Consider the following 19,916-nt stretch of genomic DNA (forward strand, 5'->3'; position numbering starts at 1 on the left):
ATTAAAGATTTTTTAATTATTAAATTGTTTTAAAATATTTTAAATTTTAATTTTAAAATAAGTATTACAAAACTAATACTAATCTTTTAAAATTGAAATTTAATGTGATAAAATTTTGTTTTGTCTACGTTCTAATTAAATTCTTAAATTAATTGCAACCTCCAAAGCTTTTCAAAATAAAGGGATGTAAAGAGGATTGCGATACAGTAACTTCTTTCTTTGTTTTGTAGGCTTACTATAATTTTAATTACAAGATGTAAGATTCCTTTTATATATTTTAATTCTTGAAAAATATATTTTTTTTTATTCATGTGCTCTTTAAGAATTATTTTTATTAATTTGATCCATTAAATTTTAATATATTATTTAATAATCAGATCGCATTTAGAATTTTTTTTGTAAAGCTTAAATTTGTTAAATAGTTTATGATTCTTATTTCATCTTAAGAAAAAGGATAATTATTTTAAATATTTGAATAAGTTTGATGGTGATAAATAAAGTTCTCATGTTGATGTTAACATAAGTTAGAGATGTGAAAGTAAACACTTTTATTAAAGATCAGGTGTTTGCGTTATTTTAATATTTAGAGATTAACTGTGCAGATTTCCTGACAAATTAGTGGGTTGCAAGAACAGAAACACAAGTTGGTCATGCTAGATGCAACTCCCACACGACCAGGATTCCCAGTAAGATCATGTGGTTATTATTATCAAACGGTCCAAATATTTTAGATATATATATATATATATATATATATATTTTATTATTTAATGTATATTACTGAGGGTAGGAACTACGAAAGAGAAAGAGAAGCTTGAGAAAGAAATTGGGCCGGTAAAGTGGAAAGCAAAAAAATGTGAGGTGTGATTAGAAACAAGGTTGGGTCCAATTAGGCCACCAAGAAGGCAAGGCATCAGCGTCCACAAGAAAGAGGTGGCGCTGGCGATGGAAACTAAGCAAAATATTATTAAGAAACAAAGAAAGAAGGAAGCTAGGTGAACCAACGTTGTTATTAGTGCACAAACACACGACATAACTCAAACTAACTAACACTGCTTTAAATCTTCCTTAATTTCTCCGCCCATACATAAATTCACACTCTCTCTTCATTTCCATCGTTCTTGGCTGATCCAATGGCGACCCTTTTCCAGGGATTGGGAGTTGTGACCCCATTGTCTTCTTCCAACTCCTTTGACTCCAACAAGTTCCTCCTTCCTTCTCGGAGATCCCTCTCAGGTTCGCTTCGTAAATTTCTCTCCTTTTGCTTTAAAATTTTCAAACTGCTTATTAAGATTTTTTTTATTTATTTTTTTTTGCTTTCTCTCGTATACTTAGTTTCCTAAGGGCTAGTGTTATTGACTTCTAAATGCTGTTTCCTTCATTCTGTGGTTTGTTCAGAGAGGAAAGATGGCATATTTGTGGTCAGATCTGATGCAAGGGTAAGCCAGGTTATGAAGACCGGAGCTCGTAAGCATGAATTGTTGATTCCCAATGCAGTTGCAGTTAGTTACCTCATCACTCTCATTCCATTCCTTTTTTTTTTTTTTGTTTGCAGTTTGGTTTGGGATCAATTGGGATAGGGTATACATGTTGTCCCAAGTTTGTTAATTGTGTTTGTTGGTTGTTTATAGACAAAAGGAGGCAGTTCTGTGGCTTCTACATCAAAATCTGGGTATGTTTCTTGCAGTCACTTGCTGTTGTATTTCCATGTTATACAAATTTAATTTTTTTTAATTATATTTTGCGAGATGAAGCTATGTTGATATGTTTACCCTTTTGCTGATAGATTGAATTTATTTAATTGTCAGACCTGTAATCAATGTCTGTCTTTCTGTTTTCCTAAAATTGCATGCAAGAGTAATCAAATAATAATATGGTCTTGTCTACAAACACTTGGGCCGTGGTTGGATGGGGAGTAGAAATGGCAATGTATTTGAACACAATAGAATCTGCATACCTTTGTAATTTCGTCTTTTGCCTTATTCATTCCAATTAAGCATAGCTTTAGAGTGAGTTCGGTATAGATGCAAAATGAAGCATTGTAAAGAAGGGAAGTCAAAACAGTAAAACTTGGCCCAAATTCCATTGCTTATGAATAAGTAAAAAATGTGAGAAACTGGCCACCACTTCAACCCATCGTCAGCACCCTTTGATAAATGAGATGAAAGTAGGTCCAGATTGTAGTTACAATGAATTTAGTTAATATAGTTTATCTTCTGGTTTGTTAATAAATGCTTCTTGAAAGTACAAAATGATTCTGGACATTTTTATTTCATTTTATTTTATTTTTTTTAATTTTTGATGAATAAGATGGCATTCATCAGAAAACAATATGACACTGTAGCAAAGAACAAACATGCTCTATAGAATTGACTATACAACCCTTTCTCTGTATGTCAATATAACACAGACTAAAGACATCCTATTCTTATTTTAGAATATCTAGAGGATATCTCATAATCCTTGTTGAATAAGAATCATATGAAAAATACTCCCAAGAGATCATCTTATGCAAGTGATGAGTTTGGGGTAGTTTGTCAATTACATTGTATCAAAGCTTCTATGAGAGTGATGAGTTCGATTCATGCATCTAAATAAAAGTTAAGTTTCAGCACAAAGTAGGGCAGCCAGCTCGAACCTGAAGGGTTCTTGCGTGAGAGAACGGGTTAGAACTATATGGTTTGTGTTTTCACCCAGCTTTTGGGATAGTTGTGTTATTGTTACTTTACAATTCCTTGTAATGAAAGAACTCATTAATCCCATGATGTCTACAATTACTACTCATTCTTGCTAAGACTAGTAAAGAATCTAAATATGTACTTGCAATGCTTATCTGTTTCAAGTGTCAAGACACATGCCATTTTTCTTTCACTATCCGATATGCCTACACAAGGTAATAAATAAAAAATGTTTTAAGCAACATCATGTATTGACAGTTCTGAATTACATGCACAAGAACGTTGCAAAAAGTTTTCAACCAATAATGCTAGAATTCACCATATATGCCTTTTATTTTTAGGCATGAGCTTCTCCTTTTTGAAGCCCTACGTGAAGGTTTGGAAGAAGAAATGGAGAGGGATCCTTGTGTATGCGTCATGGGTGAAGATGTTGGTCACTATGGAGGATCTTACAAGGTGACTAAAGGCCTCGCCACAAAGTTTGGGGACCTTAGAGTTTTGGACACCCCTATTGCTGAGAACTCCTTTACGGGCATGGGCATTGGAGCAGCCATGACTGGTCTGAGGCCAGTTGTTGAGGGCATGAACATGGGATTTCTACTTCTGGCATTTAACCAGATCTCTAACAATTGTGGCATGCTCCATTACACATCTGGAGGCCAGTTTAAAATACCAATTGTCATTCGTGGACCTGGTGGAGTTGGGCGGCAACTTGGAGCAGAGCACTCACAGCGATTGGAGTCATATTTTCAGTCAATCCCTGGAATCCAGATGGTGGCTTGCTCAACCCCTTACAATGCCAAGGGCTTGATGAAAGCTGCAATCCGAAGCGAGAACCCTGTGATTCTTTTTGAGCATGTTTTGCTTTATAACCTCAAGGAGAAAATTCCAGATGAAGAGTATGTACTGTCACTTGAAGAAGCTGAGATGGTTAGGCCTGGGGAGCATGTCACAATATTAACCTATTCCAGGATGAGGTATCATGTCATGCAAGCTGCTAAGACACTGGTGAACAAGGGGTATGACCCTGAAATAATTGATATCAGGTCTTTGAAACCATTTGATCTTTACACAATTGGGAATTCAGTGAAGAAGACACACCGAGTGCTAATTGTGGAAGAGTGCATGCGGACAGGTGGAATTGGTGCTAGTCTGACAGCTGCTATTACAGAAAATTTCCATGACTATTTGGATGCTCCTATAGTATGTTTATCCTCTCAGGATGTGCCAACTCCTTATGCTGGAACACTGGAGGAATGGACAGTGGTTCAACCTGCTCAGATTGTGACTGCAGTTGAGCAGCTCTGCCAGTGATTTCAAATAAACACATGCAGTTAGGGTATGGTTTTTGATAAAGCTATTGTGCTTGTTAAATTAAGCTAGAATTTTCAACATGATTTTCTCTTTTACTTCCTTTTATTTCTGAAGTCCCATAACTTTAAATTTCTATTTATTTTCTGTTAACCTTTGCAATTTTTTAAAAAGAATATCTAGAACTGTCAACCCAATCCAAATCTTTCTCAATTTGTTCATCTGCATCATTTGTGTGTGTAAGCGATAGGCAAAGCCCTATACCTAGGGAGATTTTTCTAGTCACTGTTGAAGCCAGCAAGTATCTGTTATAGACCCTGTTTATTTTGAATTAGTTCGTTTGATTGTAGTTCTCAAGGATTTTGAATGTTCAATCTTACTAATTATTTGACTTCTGAGTGCTCTTATGCTCTAATTGGAAGGTCTGGTTAGAAGTGAAATATATCAATCAGAATTAAAAAGAATTAATGGTTTAGTTTAAAGAACGTGTAAACTGTATCACGTAACTCCTTTCCATCCTCCCTTCAGCCTGTATGCTCATACAATAGTAAAAGGAATTTTAATTATAGACTTGTGCTATTAATTATAATATTGCCGCAGCCGCAACAACTTGGGCACATAGTACCTGGAGGGTTCTCAAATTGATCAATGATCACTTCCTTTTTCCCACCTTGTTTCTTACGTATTGAGTTTCTATTGCATAACTCAAGTTTTTTGATGTCTGGCTAGACCTAGGGATTCTTGCAAAAGTGTACACATTTTCTCTAGTTTAGTTACCAAGTCTATCAGTAAAGTGGAACCTTGGTGAATCAATCTCAGTGCTTAACTTTGAAATATAATATTCAAATATAATAATATGTACCAAAACTATGAAAACCAGTACTAAGATTCAGCAATGAGGGTGAAAGTAGATATAGTTAATATTATATTTTGGATATGTTTTATTGGATGTGCCAATTAATTATTTGACTGAACTACTGATAGTTGGCCCAACTTTGATAAGGTTTTGTTACCACTTTTCTGCTTTAATTCATGTTGTACTTATTTCTTTTTTCCTTTTTTTTTAAGTTAAAATATTCTTAATCCTTTTTTATTTCTAGTTTTTTAATTTTATATTTCCAACACTTAATTTAGCGATTTCTTATTCTTTTCGACAAACCTCTCATTTTTTCAGTTTTCACATGCAGATTACATTCCTCCCATTTTTCACCTATTTTAGTATACAGTTTTAATTCTTTCGATTTTTATATTATCATCTTTCCCTCTTTCCTTTCAGTTTTCAACCTATTACCTTCTCCTTCTCCTCTTTTTAGTTTTCACACGCATAAGATGTAAAATTGGTGTCCAACAATATTATAGATTCGTGTGATTTCCTCAACAATTTGAAAGTGTCAAATTAAATTTGCATTTTTTCTTTGAACACTTCTCCATTTTTACACATTTTGAAAGCACAACATTAAATTATGTGTTCCAAATAATTTTAGTGTTCTGTAAAATATTTTCTAAAATTGTGTTTTTTAACATATTTTCGGAAAGTACTTTTCGAAATACTAAACTTATTGTTTCAAAAAGAACTTTTCGAAATTATGTAAAATAACACAATTTCAAAAATGTATTTTTGAAAGTATGTAAAAAAACACAATTTTGGAAAATACTTTTCGAAAAAATAATTTCACTATTCTGAAAATTACTTTTCGTAATATTAAAATTAATGTTCAAAAAATTATTTTTTGAAACACTAATTTTAATGTTGAGGTTTCTTGAAGTGTAAAAGGGGATGAAGCACATCTGACTTGACACCTTCAAAATTATTGAGGAAGTTACACATACTTACAATGTCGTGTACTAATTCTACGATTAAGTGTACGTAAAAATTGAAAGAGGTGAGAGAAGAAGAGAGTAATATGAAAATTAAAAGAATTAAAACTACTTAGTGAAATAGGTAGGGTGGGGAGAATACAAGGGGTTTACATGTAAAAATTGAAATGGATAGAAAATGAGATATGTAGAAAAGAAGAAAAAAAAATACTAAATTGAAAGTTAGGGATGTAAAATTAAAAAAAATGCAAAAATTAAAAATATTTTAATTTTTTTAAATAATAAAATAAAGGAAGTGTACATATAAAAAGAGAGAGAGAGATGTATAGATCATGAAACTTAACTGAATCATGAAACTTGGAATAATTTTATCAAATAGTTGCGATTAACGTCAAACTTATATTTTAAGATAGGCAGATGATAAACACACCTCCACTCTCGTATAAACACACCTCTTTTTAAAAAAAAATATAAAAAATACCTAAATTACCCTTAAAAAAATTGCTAAATTTACACCTCCTTCTCTGCACCCGCACCCCAAGTATATCAAATACAAACCCTCGCAGCAATCCGCGGCGTTCAATTCCTGCGCGAAGGAGAAGGTTATCAGGATGGTGGAGATGCCGGTGGATCTTCTGGAGCCTCCGAAGTTCAAGCATAAGCGTGTTCCGAAGGCCTCGGGGTCGCCGCCGGTGCCGGTGATGCACTCTTCGGCGCGGCCGGTGACGGTGAAGGACCAGCAAGATTGGAAGATTCCCCCGTGTATTTCGAATTGGAAGAATCCGAAGGGTTACACTATTCCTCTTGATAAGAGGCTTGCTGCTGATGGGAGAGGCCTTCAGGATGTTCAGATTAACGACAACTTCGCGAAATTGTCGGAGTCTTTGTATGTGGCGGAGCAGAAGGCGAGGGAGGCGGTGGCAATGAGGTCTAAGGTTCAGAAGGAGATGATGTTGAAGGAGAAGGAGAGGAAAGAGCAGGAATTGAGAGCCTTGGCACAGAAGGCGCGGTCAGAGAGGATTGGAGGAGAGAGAATTGGGGTGTCTGTGGCTGCGGCAGCCCTTCGGCGGGTTGCTGCTCTTATTTATTATATATTGCGGGGAAGGGGGGTGTGGGGTGAGGGGAAGGGGGTGCGGGGAACGGAGAACGGAGTACGGAAAGAGAGTGTAAATTTAAAAATTTTATTTTTTTAAGGGTAATTTAGATATTTTATATATATATTTTTTAAAAAGGAAGTGTGTTTATACGAGAGTGGAGGTGTGTTTATCATCTACCTTTAAGATAATGTCAAAGATCTATTTTACTTGAAAAGTGCCAAGCCCAAAACTTTGAAGCCCATGTGCAGTCCAAGTTCCGGGGGCATATATGGCATATGGGTATTTTTATAAATTTTTTTGGGTATGGGCTTTGATATGATGATGCACTTTTATAGATGCTATTTTTGCGATTGCGAGGCTAATTGGGGAGTGTTAAACTGACATAATCTCCAACCAGGTCGTTTCTAATATATATATATATACATATAATTATTTTTTCAAGATTAATCTCTAAAATATTTTTATTTTTTATTAAAAATATTATTAATTTAAAAAAAATTATTTTTAAATTTATTTTAGATCTAATAATATGTTGATCTATTTTGAAGAAAATCGATCAAAACTAAAATTTCTAATTTTGATACTTCAAATTTTAATTTTGCTTCTAACATTTTGCTATGCATGGGTTTTAATCAAAGCTATTACTATCCTTGTGCTTCTAAAAGGTGGCCCCATCACGATTTTAGTTAGAAAATCATGTATATGTTCGATTAACTCTTTTACCCCATTTCTCATAAGATATTCTCATAATCTTAAGGTGGATAATTTTCACGCTGGGACGTCCAATTCCATAAAAGTGGCTACGCATAATTAAATTCAAAGTTTTGGAACTTTTATATCTATATATACTAACTAGAAGAACCATTAGAGTTAGTATAATAATGAAGAGTTGAGAAAATATGTATGGATTCTTAAGTTCAAACAAAAATAAATAAATAAACTCTCATTTATATATAAAGTTTAATTATATAAAATTTAGGTTACTAATTGAGATGGTAGATTTTATTATTATTATTATTATTATTATTATTATTATTATTTACACAAAAGATATTCTCTAATTAATAGTAAGAATTAACTTCACCTAGGCATCCAAGCTTAAGGAGCAAAGGAGAGCTCACTTCAAAAGGTAGGAAAACCTAGCTAGGGTTCCTAAAAGTGGAGACTCTCTCTCACGGTGACTCTTGAGGAAATTTGGTAGAATATTTGCTCTCAAATTTCATATATCAAAAGTGAATACAAAGTGTGAAGGAGGGAGCTTAAATTGAATCCGGAATGGGTCACACTTGACGCCAATGTGAAGGCTTCACATGTGGCGCCAAGTTTTGAATTCAAATTTTGAATTTGAATTCAAAACTTAACCCACATGCTTAAGTCCAGTCACACTAGTGCTAGGTGCATTTAGGTTGGATTTAGTATGCATTTAGGGTTGAATTTTGAGTCACACATGTTCAGCCAAGGTGGCGCCAACAATGTGACTCAAAATGCAACTTAAATGCATCCTAAATTAAACCTAGTTTACCCTAATTCAATTAAACTAATAATCCTCCTTAAATCCTAATCTAATGACCTAAATACAATGGTCAAGAAAATACAATGAATAGGAAAAATTACAAGAAAGAGAATGAGCCTAATATTGGATATCAAAAGCTCAAAGCCCAAGAATCCCAATTACAAGCCCAAAATTCATAAACCTTAATCTATGGTCAAAATACAAGACCAAAAACAAAGTAACTTCCTATTCTATGAAAGTACAATAAAACATGGTGTTTACTCAAGTAAAGCCCAAGTGAGAAGCACCCTAGGCCCACCAAGCCCATTGGGCCCACTAAGCTCTGAACTTGACAAGTCTTCAAGTAGTCTCCTGGCCATAGCTCTAGTGGTTGGACCCTTGGTCCATGCTCTTTCATCATCTATCGAGTTTTATCAAGTTTAGGTAAATCTCTGAAAAAATATCCATCATATATTTTTATAATTTTTTGAATGAGTTATATTTAAATTTATTAATTTTATTTTAATTTAAATAATATTAAAATTAATAACCTAGAAAGAACTTAAAAATAAAAGGTTAAGAAGTAAATTATATTGTAGTTAAATATATAATTTCAAGTTTGTGGAATTATACGATTGTTTTAATTATATTATCCTTAGTTTAAATACTCAAACTTAATATTTTATTTCTTTGTTGTAATGAAATAATTTTAAATTACTTTATCTTTTTTTTCTTCTGACATTACACAATCAAATAAGCAGTCTCTTCCATTCTTTTAATTGCATTTCATTCTCTTAATTACTACTTAAAAATCATGATGATTATTAGAATTAAGAAAGTTATCCAATATTATAATAATAATAATAATTATTATTATTATTATTATTATTATTATTTAATATTAGCTATTAGTATTATTGTTGGATAACATCTTTTTTATATTAAATCTAAGAAATAACAATGAATTATTGTGATTTTAAAATTCGTCAACCAAGTATTAATATAGTTTGGTTTGCATCCTTTTGTCTTTATTTGTTTTGAACATTATAATTTCATCTTTGATCCCTTTCAATGATTAAAGAAAAAAAGTATATTACCTGAATACTGAGTTTTTGTTTTCTTTTTTTATGCTAACTTAATTCGCTGAAAATTTGTCAAAACGATTGTTAATTTTGTATATATAGGTAACACTATAGCAACACTTCGGCTTTGGTATATGTAAGGTGATTTCTATATGTCGATCTATGTAAGATAGCCTAGACTTGTTAAGTGAGGAATAGGGTTTCACATAACTTATTCAGCTCAGCTTTCACTACATCATTATTATTGTTGGTATTATAATTTATCATCTTCATCTGCAAAGGTGCCTGAGCCTGAGATATATATATATGACTCTAAAAGCTTCCTTTGTGACTGCCGCACTAGTGACAATTACTAATTAAGCTGGTGACGTTTAATATACATACAGCCATTTTGAGTCAAATTCAAAGGGATCGATGCATTGATTATTTTATTTTTCTTTTTTAAAAATAATATAAAGCCTAGTTATTGTAAAATCTGTCATCCCACAAAGAAGATCGACATAATGTTTTCAAGATCATTCTAAAAATGTCAATGAGCAAAAAGAGGAGAGAGAGAGAGAAGGGTTGTAAAGAGACAAAAATAAATATTCTGGAAATTGTTATTATACATATAAAATAAATTCTTCATTTTCTATTCCTGTCGGGATTTCTCTGATAAAGAATTGGTTTTGTTTCTTTGGTGGCACTGATCGATCAATCTATATACAGTCCTCTTTTTTTTAATTATTTGAAAACCAACAAACTGAATTCCAACAAAAAGGGAGGACATGAAAATAATTCTTTTTAAATTACATATGAAAAGTACATTAATTGGTATATTATATCGCAGCAAAACCTGAGTCTGATTCCAGGGCATGGCCGAGACATGCTTAAACATGTTGTCGTGGATTTTGTAAATGTGCATGTATGTGGTCTAAAAATAATTGGAGGATTGCTGGTTATTAAATATACCACTGGGCCAAATAATTAATATGCATGATACATCATGGTCTTGGCTGCCTAGTAATCAACTGAAATTGTAGTTAATATCTTGAAGCCATGGCTACCGTTTTCCGATTTATTGGTAACTGTTTTCTGCTAGGTGAGCATTCAAATCTAACTATATGTGAAAAAATGATGGAATAATATCATGATGTGATTTGAATTGGCAGTACAGATTTGGTTTCGATGTGCCTTTCGGACAATTAATTTTATAATATTCATAGAATGAAGCATCGTTTTCTTTCAATTCTGTATTGTTTTTCATTCTGAGCCACAAATATCGCTTAACAGGTAAATAATCTTATTCTTATTATGATCTTGGAGATTCTCGCGTTAAAATTAGAATTAAATCTCCTCGCAAAGAAACAAAATAGAATTTGATTTCAATCTAGCATCTTATTGCGAATGTTTCTAAACCGTACGTTGTTTTATATGAAATTCATGTTCAGAATACTCCAAGTGGCATATTTCTTTTTGAAAAGCATCTGCACAGCTAGGTTAAAACTGAAGTAAAATATATATCAATGTGATATGCAATCGACCTTCAGTAGGTACAGATTATTAAATACTCCAAAATAGATGGATCAAATATCATTTAATTTTCAAGGCTCCGAACATGCTTCGTGATGTTTAGGTCCGTCACTACTCTAACAACCATATTAAAAGAATGTGCTTATCAAGCAATTATTGATCAATTCCATGTAGAATGACATGTTGGCACCGGCAGCAATCAAATCTTGACCTAGATCTTTGTAGGTAACTTTCCCAACTCTAAGTACAGCCAAGGGATGTTAAGGAACATATCTAGAGGAAAAGGTGAGAGAAGTCAATAATTTGGCCACTCAATCATATAGAAATATTTCGAGGTTAAAAATAAATTAAGTTAAACTAAATTTTATACATATGACTTAATTTATCTATCAATAATTTTTCTTAAAATTTGAGTTATATATAAAAGCCTAATCTAATTTATTAAGTTTCCTTAAAGATTATATTTATACATTTTTCTATAGTGTTATATATATATATATATATATATATATATATATATATATAATATTAATATGGAAAAAATTTACTTATTTCAAGAATAAATTTATTTCACTTAATAATTCATATTCTTCATCAAATTTTAACTATTCAACATTTAAATTAAGAGTTTTTAATACATATATCAAGTTTATAATTTTTTTTTAAAAAATTAAAAACTATTTGATACTCTAATTTATTAATTTAAATTGAAGATAATCAGAAAAACATCTTATATGTCAATTTGAATTAATAAAATAAGATATCAAATAATTTTTAAAATTTTTAAAATTTTGTAAACTTAATCTATATATTAAAAAAATTTAATTCAATGATTAAATCAGTAAAATTTGATATAAAACATGAATCATTGAATAAAATAAGTGTAGATAAACCTTTTCATGGAGTAAGTAAATTTTTTCTCTTATATATAATATATAATTTAATAATATATTATATCATATAAATATATATAAATTAAATAAGCCAACTTATTAGACTTAATAGACTTTGTTTTAAGGCCTAAAGTTAGACATTTTAACCAAAACCATTTTTTTGAAAAGTATAATTTTATTTTTGATAAATGAGTCACGTCACACCTTATATATACGAGTTAAACCGCACTATATATGGTCCTTAGGATGCTTAGCTTTCTTCCAGCCTTAGGAATATTCAAATAGTTTCCTCTCTCTTTTGATTTTTTTTAACAACAAATAATTAATATTATTGGAATAAACAGGTACAAGAAATACTTGAATCCTTTTACACTAGATATATAAAGCTATTAACAAGGAAAAGATAAAATTACAAGAGCCACTATAAAGAATAAGTCTTCCTCTCTCTTTGATATATTTTTATGTGAGTTATTGTGTATTAAATTTTATCAAAGTAATTAAAATTAAATTACAAACATCATATGGATTTTTTAACAAGTCGTATCTTGTTTAGGTAACTCGATGACTTAAAAAAAAAACTCAAATTTCATTATTCATATGTGATTTTATGACCTAATTTGCTCTTTTCTCTCTATTTATAAGTTATTCCATGAGTATTTTTAAATACATTTTACTCTTAAAATGAGATGACATGGTATTGAAGATTTCACATCATCTAAAAATAAAATCATAATAATGTATATAAGTGAGAAATAATTCTTACCTTATAAATTAATTTTATAAGATTAAATTAGGTCTTTAACTCAATTCTTAAAAAAATCTCATAATTCTCACTTTTCATTTTCTTTTAACCTAACAGTCAAAATCGAGTTATAAGTATTAAATTGAAAAAATAAAGGGTGGTGATGAAAAGTAAGTTTTCAAAAATTAATATAATATTACATAGTTTATTTACTTTACATTTATTAGTGTTGAATTATCTTAATTAGGACGTAACGAGGGTGTGTGGGCTTAGAAATCTGTCCCTGTCCCTATCATTATAATAAGCTTCGTAAATGGTTATCTTCTGAAAAATATGAGTTTAGACATTAAGCGGAGTTAGATACATGCAATGCAACTGTTCAATTGACACATGCAACATGCCATGTATCTAGCTTGCTCATTAATCATCATTACTATTTGAAGATATCATGCATGAAATCGTTTTGCACATGCCTTCTGCATTCTGACAGCGCAAGGGTAATGGTACACTACTTGTTGATTTGCAGAAGTTAATATAAGTTACTAGATTTCTCATGCAACTGCATATTTTTAAAATAATAATGAAATTAACGGCTTCCAGCATAAAATCCTGTCAGATATGATTTGTCTCCTTTATTGTCCTTGTGCGGCTCCAAAGTTAATTGGTCTCGTCATGTGGAAAACATGTGGCCTTCTAACATTCAAGTTGATGCATTATTAATTCTCAAGCAATTTGTCAAAATCGGGTCTTTCATTGTTCACATATCTTCCATTTACTGGTGCCCATTTGCCATTGCTCCTATTGTCCTGATGACTTGTCGTTATCAAAATGTGATTGAAGCAATTCGGTCTTATCATGCATTCATGCCTAGAGAGATTAATTAGACCATATTCCACACATTAATGAAATACAAAAAAGGTGCAACATCACATGTTCATCATGCTGGATTCTATTTATCTACTCTTGATGTCATCAATAGAAATATAGATATTAATTTTTACTTGTGAAAAAAAATTATTCAAACAATTTTTTTGTGATAATTATCTTGAAAATTATATTTAAAATGATCTGTGATTAATTGCTAATGTATCATGTGATTATATCAATTTCAAAGGTATAATTCATTTTGTTAAAAAAAAAGCAAGATATTTGAAGCAATAACAAGTAAAGATTTGACAGTTTTACAACATAAAGATTGAAGCAAGAAAGCTGCAACAAGTGGCTAATGAAATTTGGATATTTGGTAGGAGGCCATGCATATATTCAAATCTCATGCGTCCTCTCATTGTAATTGCTCCTAAATAAGAATAGAAAGCAGGAAATATTTGCAATGTTCACTCACTTGCAAGCGGTTATATGCATAAATCACTCGCCAGAAAATAATCAATTGTATCCAACAAATTGTTGTGCCGACAGCTATAGGTTCTTTTTGGTGCATGTCTCTATTTTTCTAAAATAAAAATGTCAAAAAAATTGAAATTGTTCATATTAATATTTTAATTCAAGTTCTTAGAATAGTGGATTTGAACCTAATTTAATCCTACAAAACAGATTTATAAAATAAATGATACTTTTTATTTATATACTATTTAATTGTTTAATCTCTAATTCATTTAGAACGTATCTAGATAAATTTAATATCATCTTAGAATAATAAATTTGAGTTTAACTTAAATTTACAAGATTAATTTATAAGATGAGAATTATTTTTTAATTATATATTATTTAATTATCTAATTTCTAATTAATATAAAACAAATATTTTTTTTTCAATATTTTTCAATAGAAGCATCGATCAGTAACAATAAGTCTCTTGAAGCATGCTTCAGACACCTCTCAAACTTTTTGTGGCTGTGCGTATGGCTCATTAATGAACACGTGTTCTGGGTTCTCTAGAAATCGGAACCACCACCAGAAGCTATATGTGTTTAGCTTAATTTGTATACTTGATCACAAATTCACAATTATTGAAGCCAGTGACACGTTTTTATTTTTATTTTTAAAAGCACATCTCAATATATTAATTAAAACTAAAAAAAGAGATTATACAAAAGTTCTACATAAAATAGAAAAAAAATTTCCTCATAAATAAAATTGCCTAAATTCAGAAAGATATACAATAACAACTTACTAATTAATTATTTAAAATACAAAGTCATGAATCAATACATCAAGATATAAATGAAAAATCTGACCTACAATCATTTTTATACATCCACCAATGCCACTGACACCTATATATATCATCAAATTATGTAATAGGAGTTAATTGTAGGAAATGATGCACCTTATATTTGTCTACGGCTAAAGACAATCATTTTATGTTGGATCAAGTGTCTGCTATTGTATCAGAATTTCAAGTTGTTAGTGAAATGCAACTTTGTCTACGATTAAAGATTAATTGTTTCTTAGAGTCATATAAAGTACTACAAGAATACTTCACACTATAAACATCATAATACAAGGGGATGCTAATTTAAAGAATGATGCTAGCTAGCCTGATTAGGCCATTACATAGAATGTCCACTTATTTGACTGCCGAGCTTTGCATCACGTGGAAGACTCATGAAATCGTATAGCTAGCTGGTTAGAGATATTTGGATAATTAAATTAATATATATATATATATATATATATATATATATATATATATATATATATATATATTATTTTATTTTTTCTATATTACATGTATCCTTTGGTAGAAGTCATTTTGAAATAGGTAAGACATTTTATAGAAGAAAAAAAAAACCAAATATTTAAGATGGTTGTATATCTAAGATTCAAATTCAACATCATTAGTTAAACTAAAATAATATCATGCTAGTTGACCATGCATGGTTAATTAAATTAATATGATACACTACTCTATTCCTTGTGGCACTCGTCAGTTAGCTACGATTGTTTTTGTCATTGGTTGTTCTCCTTTGTCACAGAATCTGCTGCCTATTGAATTCTCAAATTCTCATCTGGTAAAATTTTTAAGAAATTTGTCATGAAAAAAAATGGGGTATCTTGATACTCAATTTATGTTTGGTATCATGGAGAATCTTTTTCTGCCTAGCAAATTTTATAGGAAAAAAGATTGCTCATGGGGACCATAGTTGATGTTTTAAAAGTTAATTGTTTTCCGTGCATCACATGGTATTATTACCCAGGCATGTTACACCGGAAACTATAGTGATGCATTGAAAGAAACCCGAAAATTAACCATCTTTTGATAGTTGTGGTGACTATTTTTTCTTGTTTTTTTTATCAGCAAATAAAGAGATATATAAGGGTATAAAAATACATATACAAAACTAGATTTGAAATTGATACAACATCATATGATTAAACAATCGATTTAGTTGATTACTATCTATTTATGGTGCAAATTAAAATAAATAGATAATGACCAGCTTAATTTCTCTCTACCATAATGACCTAGTAAACTTAAACAAATGTGACTAGTAAAAAGTTAGTATATTATGTCACATTAACATAAAAAAACACGATAATATTTTTGTAATTTTTGTAAAAAAATTTATGTCAGACCTGATAGGGTCCGACGTAAAATGTAAAATCTACGTCGAATGTATGTTGTGTTCAATGTACATTTTATATTTTACGTCGGACCCTACCAAGTCCGATCTTGGTAATGTCCGACTAAATTTATGTCAATTTTATCTAGTATTCACGTCAAACTTTTTTCTAATATAAAAAACTTAAAATAATTGAAGTAAATTACTTTTTTGTAATTGTTTGTACTACCCAACTAATTCATACCGCCCAACTAGTGCCCACTTCTCCTAAATTCCTATCAGTATAGGGTCAAATAATTCCATCCTATTTTAATTTCTTAGTTTTGGGATACACATAATTGAAATATATTGGCTCTTCTAAAGATTTTATTTTGAGTACCTTCAATTGATATCATTGTACTTTATCTTCTTTTAGATAAGCACAAGAAATTAAAATAGGAAAAGGTTTAATATATGTTGGTCCTTGGATTTTTTAAAATAGATTTCTAAATTATAAAATAAATAAATAAATAGCATGTAATCGAGCTTAATCTTTTTCGAATTTTTGATAAATATTATTTTTTGATACACGTAAATTTCAAAATCAAACTTGATACCTTTGCTTATTAAACAATTCAAATCCTTTTCTACTTACAACAATAAATATCAATAATCTTAATATTACTTTAGTTAATTAGGGTTAGATGACAAATTTAAACTGTGGGTGCGATAGAACTTATATAAGAGCCAACTCCTTTAAATTTATAACTGTGAAGCATTTCCAGGTTGGAGCCAACTAAATTTGATTCTACATTCTACTTTTAGACTGTGGCTCAACCTTTCTTTGATCCAAGAGTCAAACTAATAACTTCATGAATCGTGAGGGTAGTCTTCTCTCCCTAAATTTTTGCATGCAAGGTCATCCTAAGTTGTCATTTGGAACTTACACATCCTTGACTTCCTCTACAGCTTCCTTCTGTCCATTTTATCCATATTTGTTGGATCTGCAATGTAAGATGACATATGCTGCTTACATAAGAGAATCACTGTCTATATATTTTTATGTGTTTCTCACTATAAATGCATAGCGACCTCGTAATTAAATAACATGTCCCTCTATATGCTTTTATTCATTTAAGATGTATAATTTGAGATTTTCATTTCTCGGAAATAGACACAAACGATGTATATTACTATAAGTTATGAACCAACTTGTGCATGTTTATATTAATATTGTACCGTTTCAATTTAGTTAAAAATAGCTGGGTAATTTTTGGGAGGTAAGCAAATGAAGTTTATTGAATTACAAAATATACTCTAACTGGTACAGAAGAAAAAAGGCTTCTACTCTATCTTTCACCCAATAAAAGACATGTTACATTGAATAACAGCTACACCAGGTAGAAAAATACAGCCTGGAAATTTCAAATTTAGCAGCAAACCAAAACCTAATCAATTCAATAATGTATAAAAAAAAAAGAAATCAATAAAACAATGTTTAAAAATAACATTCTTTCTCAACAAATAACAGAATCCAAACACTAGAATGCTATCCAAACTTTTTTCCCTCCTAGAACCACTGTATTATCTTCTATATTTATTTTTATTATTTATGAACATGATTCACACAATATTTTAAAATTAATAATTAAAAATTAATTTATACTCACAAAATATAACTTTTTCCTAATCAAGCATTATTTTACTAGGAAAAATTCTCTATATATTAGAAACAATATCATCAACAACACCATATTATTATTATTAATTATTATTTTAACCATAACATCCACCCAAAACAATAACCTAATAAAAAATCCACCTCACATGGAAACCAAGTATCACTATGATATAATAGGGCTTATTTAATCTCAACAATGCCTATAAATAGTTTCATTATTAAATTTTAATTTTCAATTAAGACTGAAATATTTTATAGTATCCCTTGAACCAATATAAAAATAATAATAAGATCAGGTATATTTTTAGATCCTAAGAAGTATACTTACCTCATCCCAAGTACACAAGTGTGAGTGAAGCACATTTAGTTTTTCCAGATATACTGTATAAAAGTTCTCCAGGATATTATATATACGTCCCAATGAACGATTTTAATTTCAAAAGTACTTTTTTACATCCAAATGCTATGACACCTAAAGAAAAAAAAAAAGTGTTATTCAGAGTGTTTTTGAAAAAATAAAATATTAAAATATCATTACCTTTGTAAATTCCCTCCCATGCGTCCGTTTCTTCCCTTTCTTCCCCAACAGTTTTTGATTTTAATTCTTTATATTCATCATAATCAAACTCCGTAGCAGATTCATTGTTATTTGTTTTATAACCTTAACTATGTAAGGCAATATTAATTTAGCGGAAGTGTGTTTATAATCTGCATGAGTGATAGTATACGTGGATGTCTAAACAAGAGGACACGTGCATGTTAGGCGGAGTGTCCACTTGTATCACTCTCCAAAGCAGCCAGACTCGGTTCTGCAACGTAGCAATGGCAAAATCCTGCCAGCTACGAGTAATAAATGTTTGCATGCATGCACCTCAAATATCAATCCGATTAATTCAATACGTTTGTTCAATACATTAGACCGTTTAATTTGGTCGGATTTCTTTTATTTTTATTTCCACATAAAATAAAAAATAGTAACGAAATTATGCTTGATTAGCTTTTATAAATATTTTCTCAAAAATAATTTTGGAGGCATGGTTTATAAATTTTAAATGGGATTTTCTTCTTATTCTGTTCATCAGATCAATATGATAATTTCAACTAAATCAATTAAATTATTTTTTATTTTTATTTTTATTCAACTCGAATCAAATTAATTAAATCTTGTTGATTAGTTTGATTATTGGATTTATAATTTAAAATTTGAATTAACATGTGATCAATTTATATTTTATTTTTATTTTTATTTGGTTAATAATTAATATATGTATTATTTTAAAGATGCTTTTATTTATAATATGTAAAAAAAATTATTCATTTTTAATTTTAAAAAATTAAGAGAAATTATATTATAATATATTGAGTGTCATTGTTACATAATGTAGTACATTTAAAATCTTTAAATATATTAAAAATAATAATAATAACTATATTATAAATCTATCAATTTAGTTTTATGATATATCAATTTAGTTAATATTAAAAATTTATTTACTTTGAAAAAATAATTATATTTTTAATTTATTTTATTAAATATCTAATACTTAAATCGAATCAACCTAATTAATATCATATTAATTTAATTTAAATTAAATAAAAAATATATAAAATATGAATCAATTCAAATCAATAAAATTTAATTAATTTAAATTAGATTTTCGTTTAAATCTAAATCAACCCGATCCGATAAGACCATGTTATTCCGTCTTTGTTTTTCCTCGTGTGTTTCACTCATTCAAATCAATACACTTGTGATTTGTCCCTTCAATCAGGTTTTCCCTTGACCCATCCCGAAGAATTGGTTGGAAAATGGTATGGGCAAGCGCATGCACCATTATGATAGTTGATATCTAAAAAGAAAAAAGAATAATAAAATAAAAATGTAAATACAATAAAAACAAAAAATAATACCGTAGCGGTTAATAAAGTATTTATGATGTTAAAATTGTAGAATTGAAGCAACAACAAATTAAGAATGATCATCCTATTTTTTCTGTTTCTGTAAAGTACGTGTCATTTTACATAATCTCTTATTTGCCAAGTGGCAGCCATAACAACTCTTTTTAAACATGGAACGGGAGACCTCCAATTATCTTCCTTGCAGGGA

The 19,916-nt window shown here is 29.9% G+C and overlaps 1 protein-coding gene and 1 long non-coding RNA gene across 2 annotated transcripts; one reads left to right on the forward strand and one right to left on the reverse strand.

Annotated features, from left to right (window-relative positions):
• The first annotated feature begins 901 nt into the window (after positions 1–901).
• LOC109789741 (pyruvate dehydrogenase E1 component subunit beta-3, chloroplastic) lies at positions 902–4,387 on the forward strand. Its single transcript, XM_020348772.3, has 4 exons — positions 902–1,236; positions 1,399–1,502; positions 1,632–1,672; positions 3,020–4,387. Exons 1-4 carry the CDS (start codon positions 1,134–1,136, stop codon positions 3,990–3,992), a joined length of 1,221 nt encoding a protein of 406 aa, XP_020204361.1. The 5' UTR covers positions 902–1,133; the 3' UTR covers positions 3,993–4,387.
• Positions 4,388–16,790: 12,403 nt separating this feature from the next.
• Positions 16,791–18,480, reverse strand: LOC109789733 (uncharacterized). The gene is made up of 3 exons (XR_002238860.3): positions 18,348–18,480; positions 18,138–18,281; positions 16,791–17,132 (listed from the first exon to the last, which is right to left on the reverse strand). It is a non-coding gene; the product is annotated as an uncharacterized LOC109789733 (long non-coding RNA).
• Between the last annotated feature and the right edge of the window lie 1,436 nt (positions 18,481–19,916).

Source organism: Cajanus cajan, chromosome 2 (assembly GCF_000230855.2).
Source record: "Cajanus cajan strain Asha chromosome 2, NIPB_CcT2T_4, whole genome shotgun sequence".
Lineage (NCBI taxonomy): Eukaryota > Viridiplantae > Streptophyta > Magnoliopsida > Fabales > Fabaceae > Cajanus > Cajanus cajan.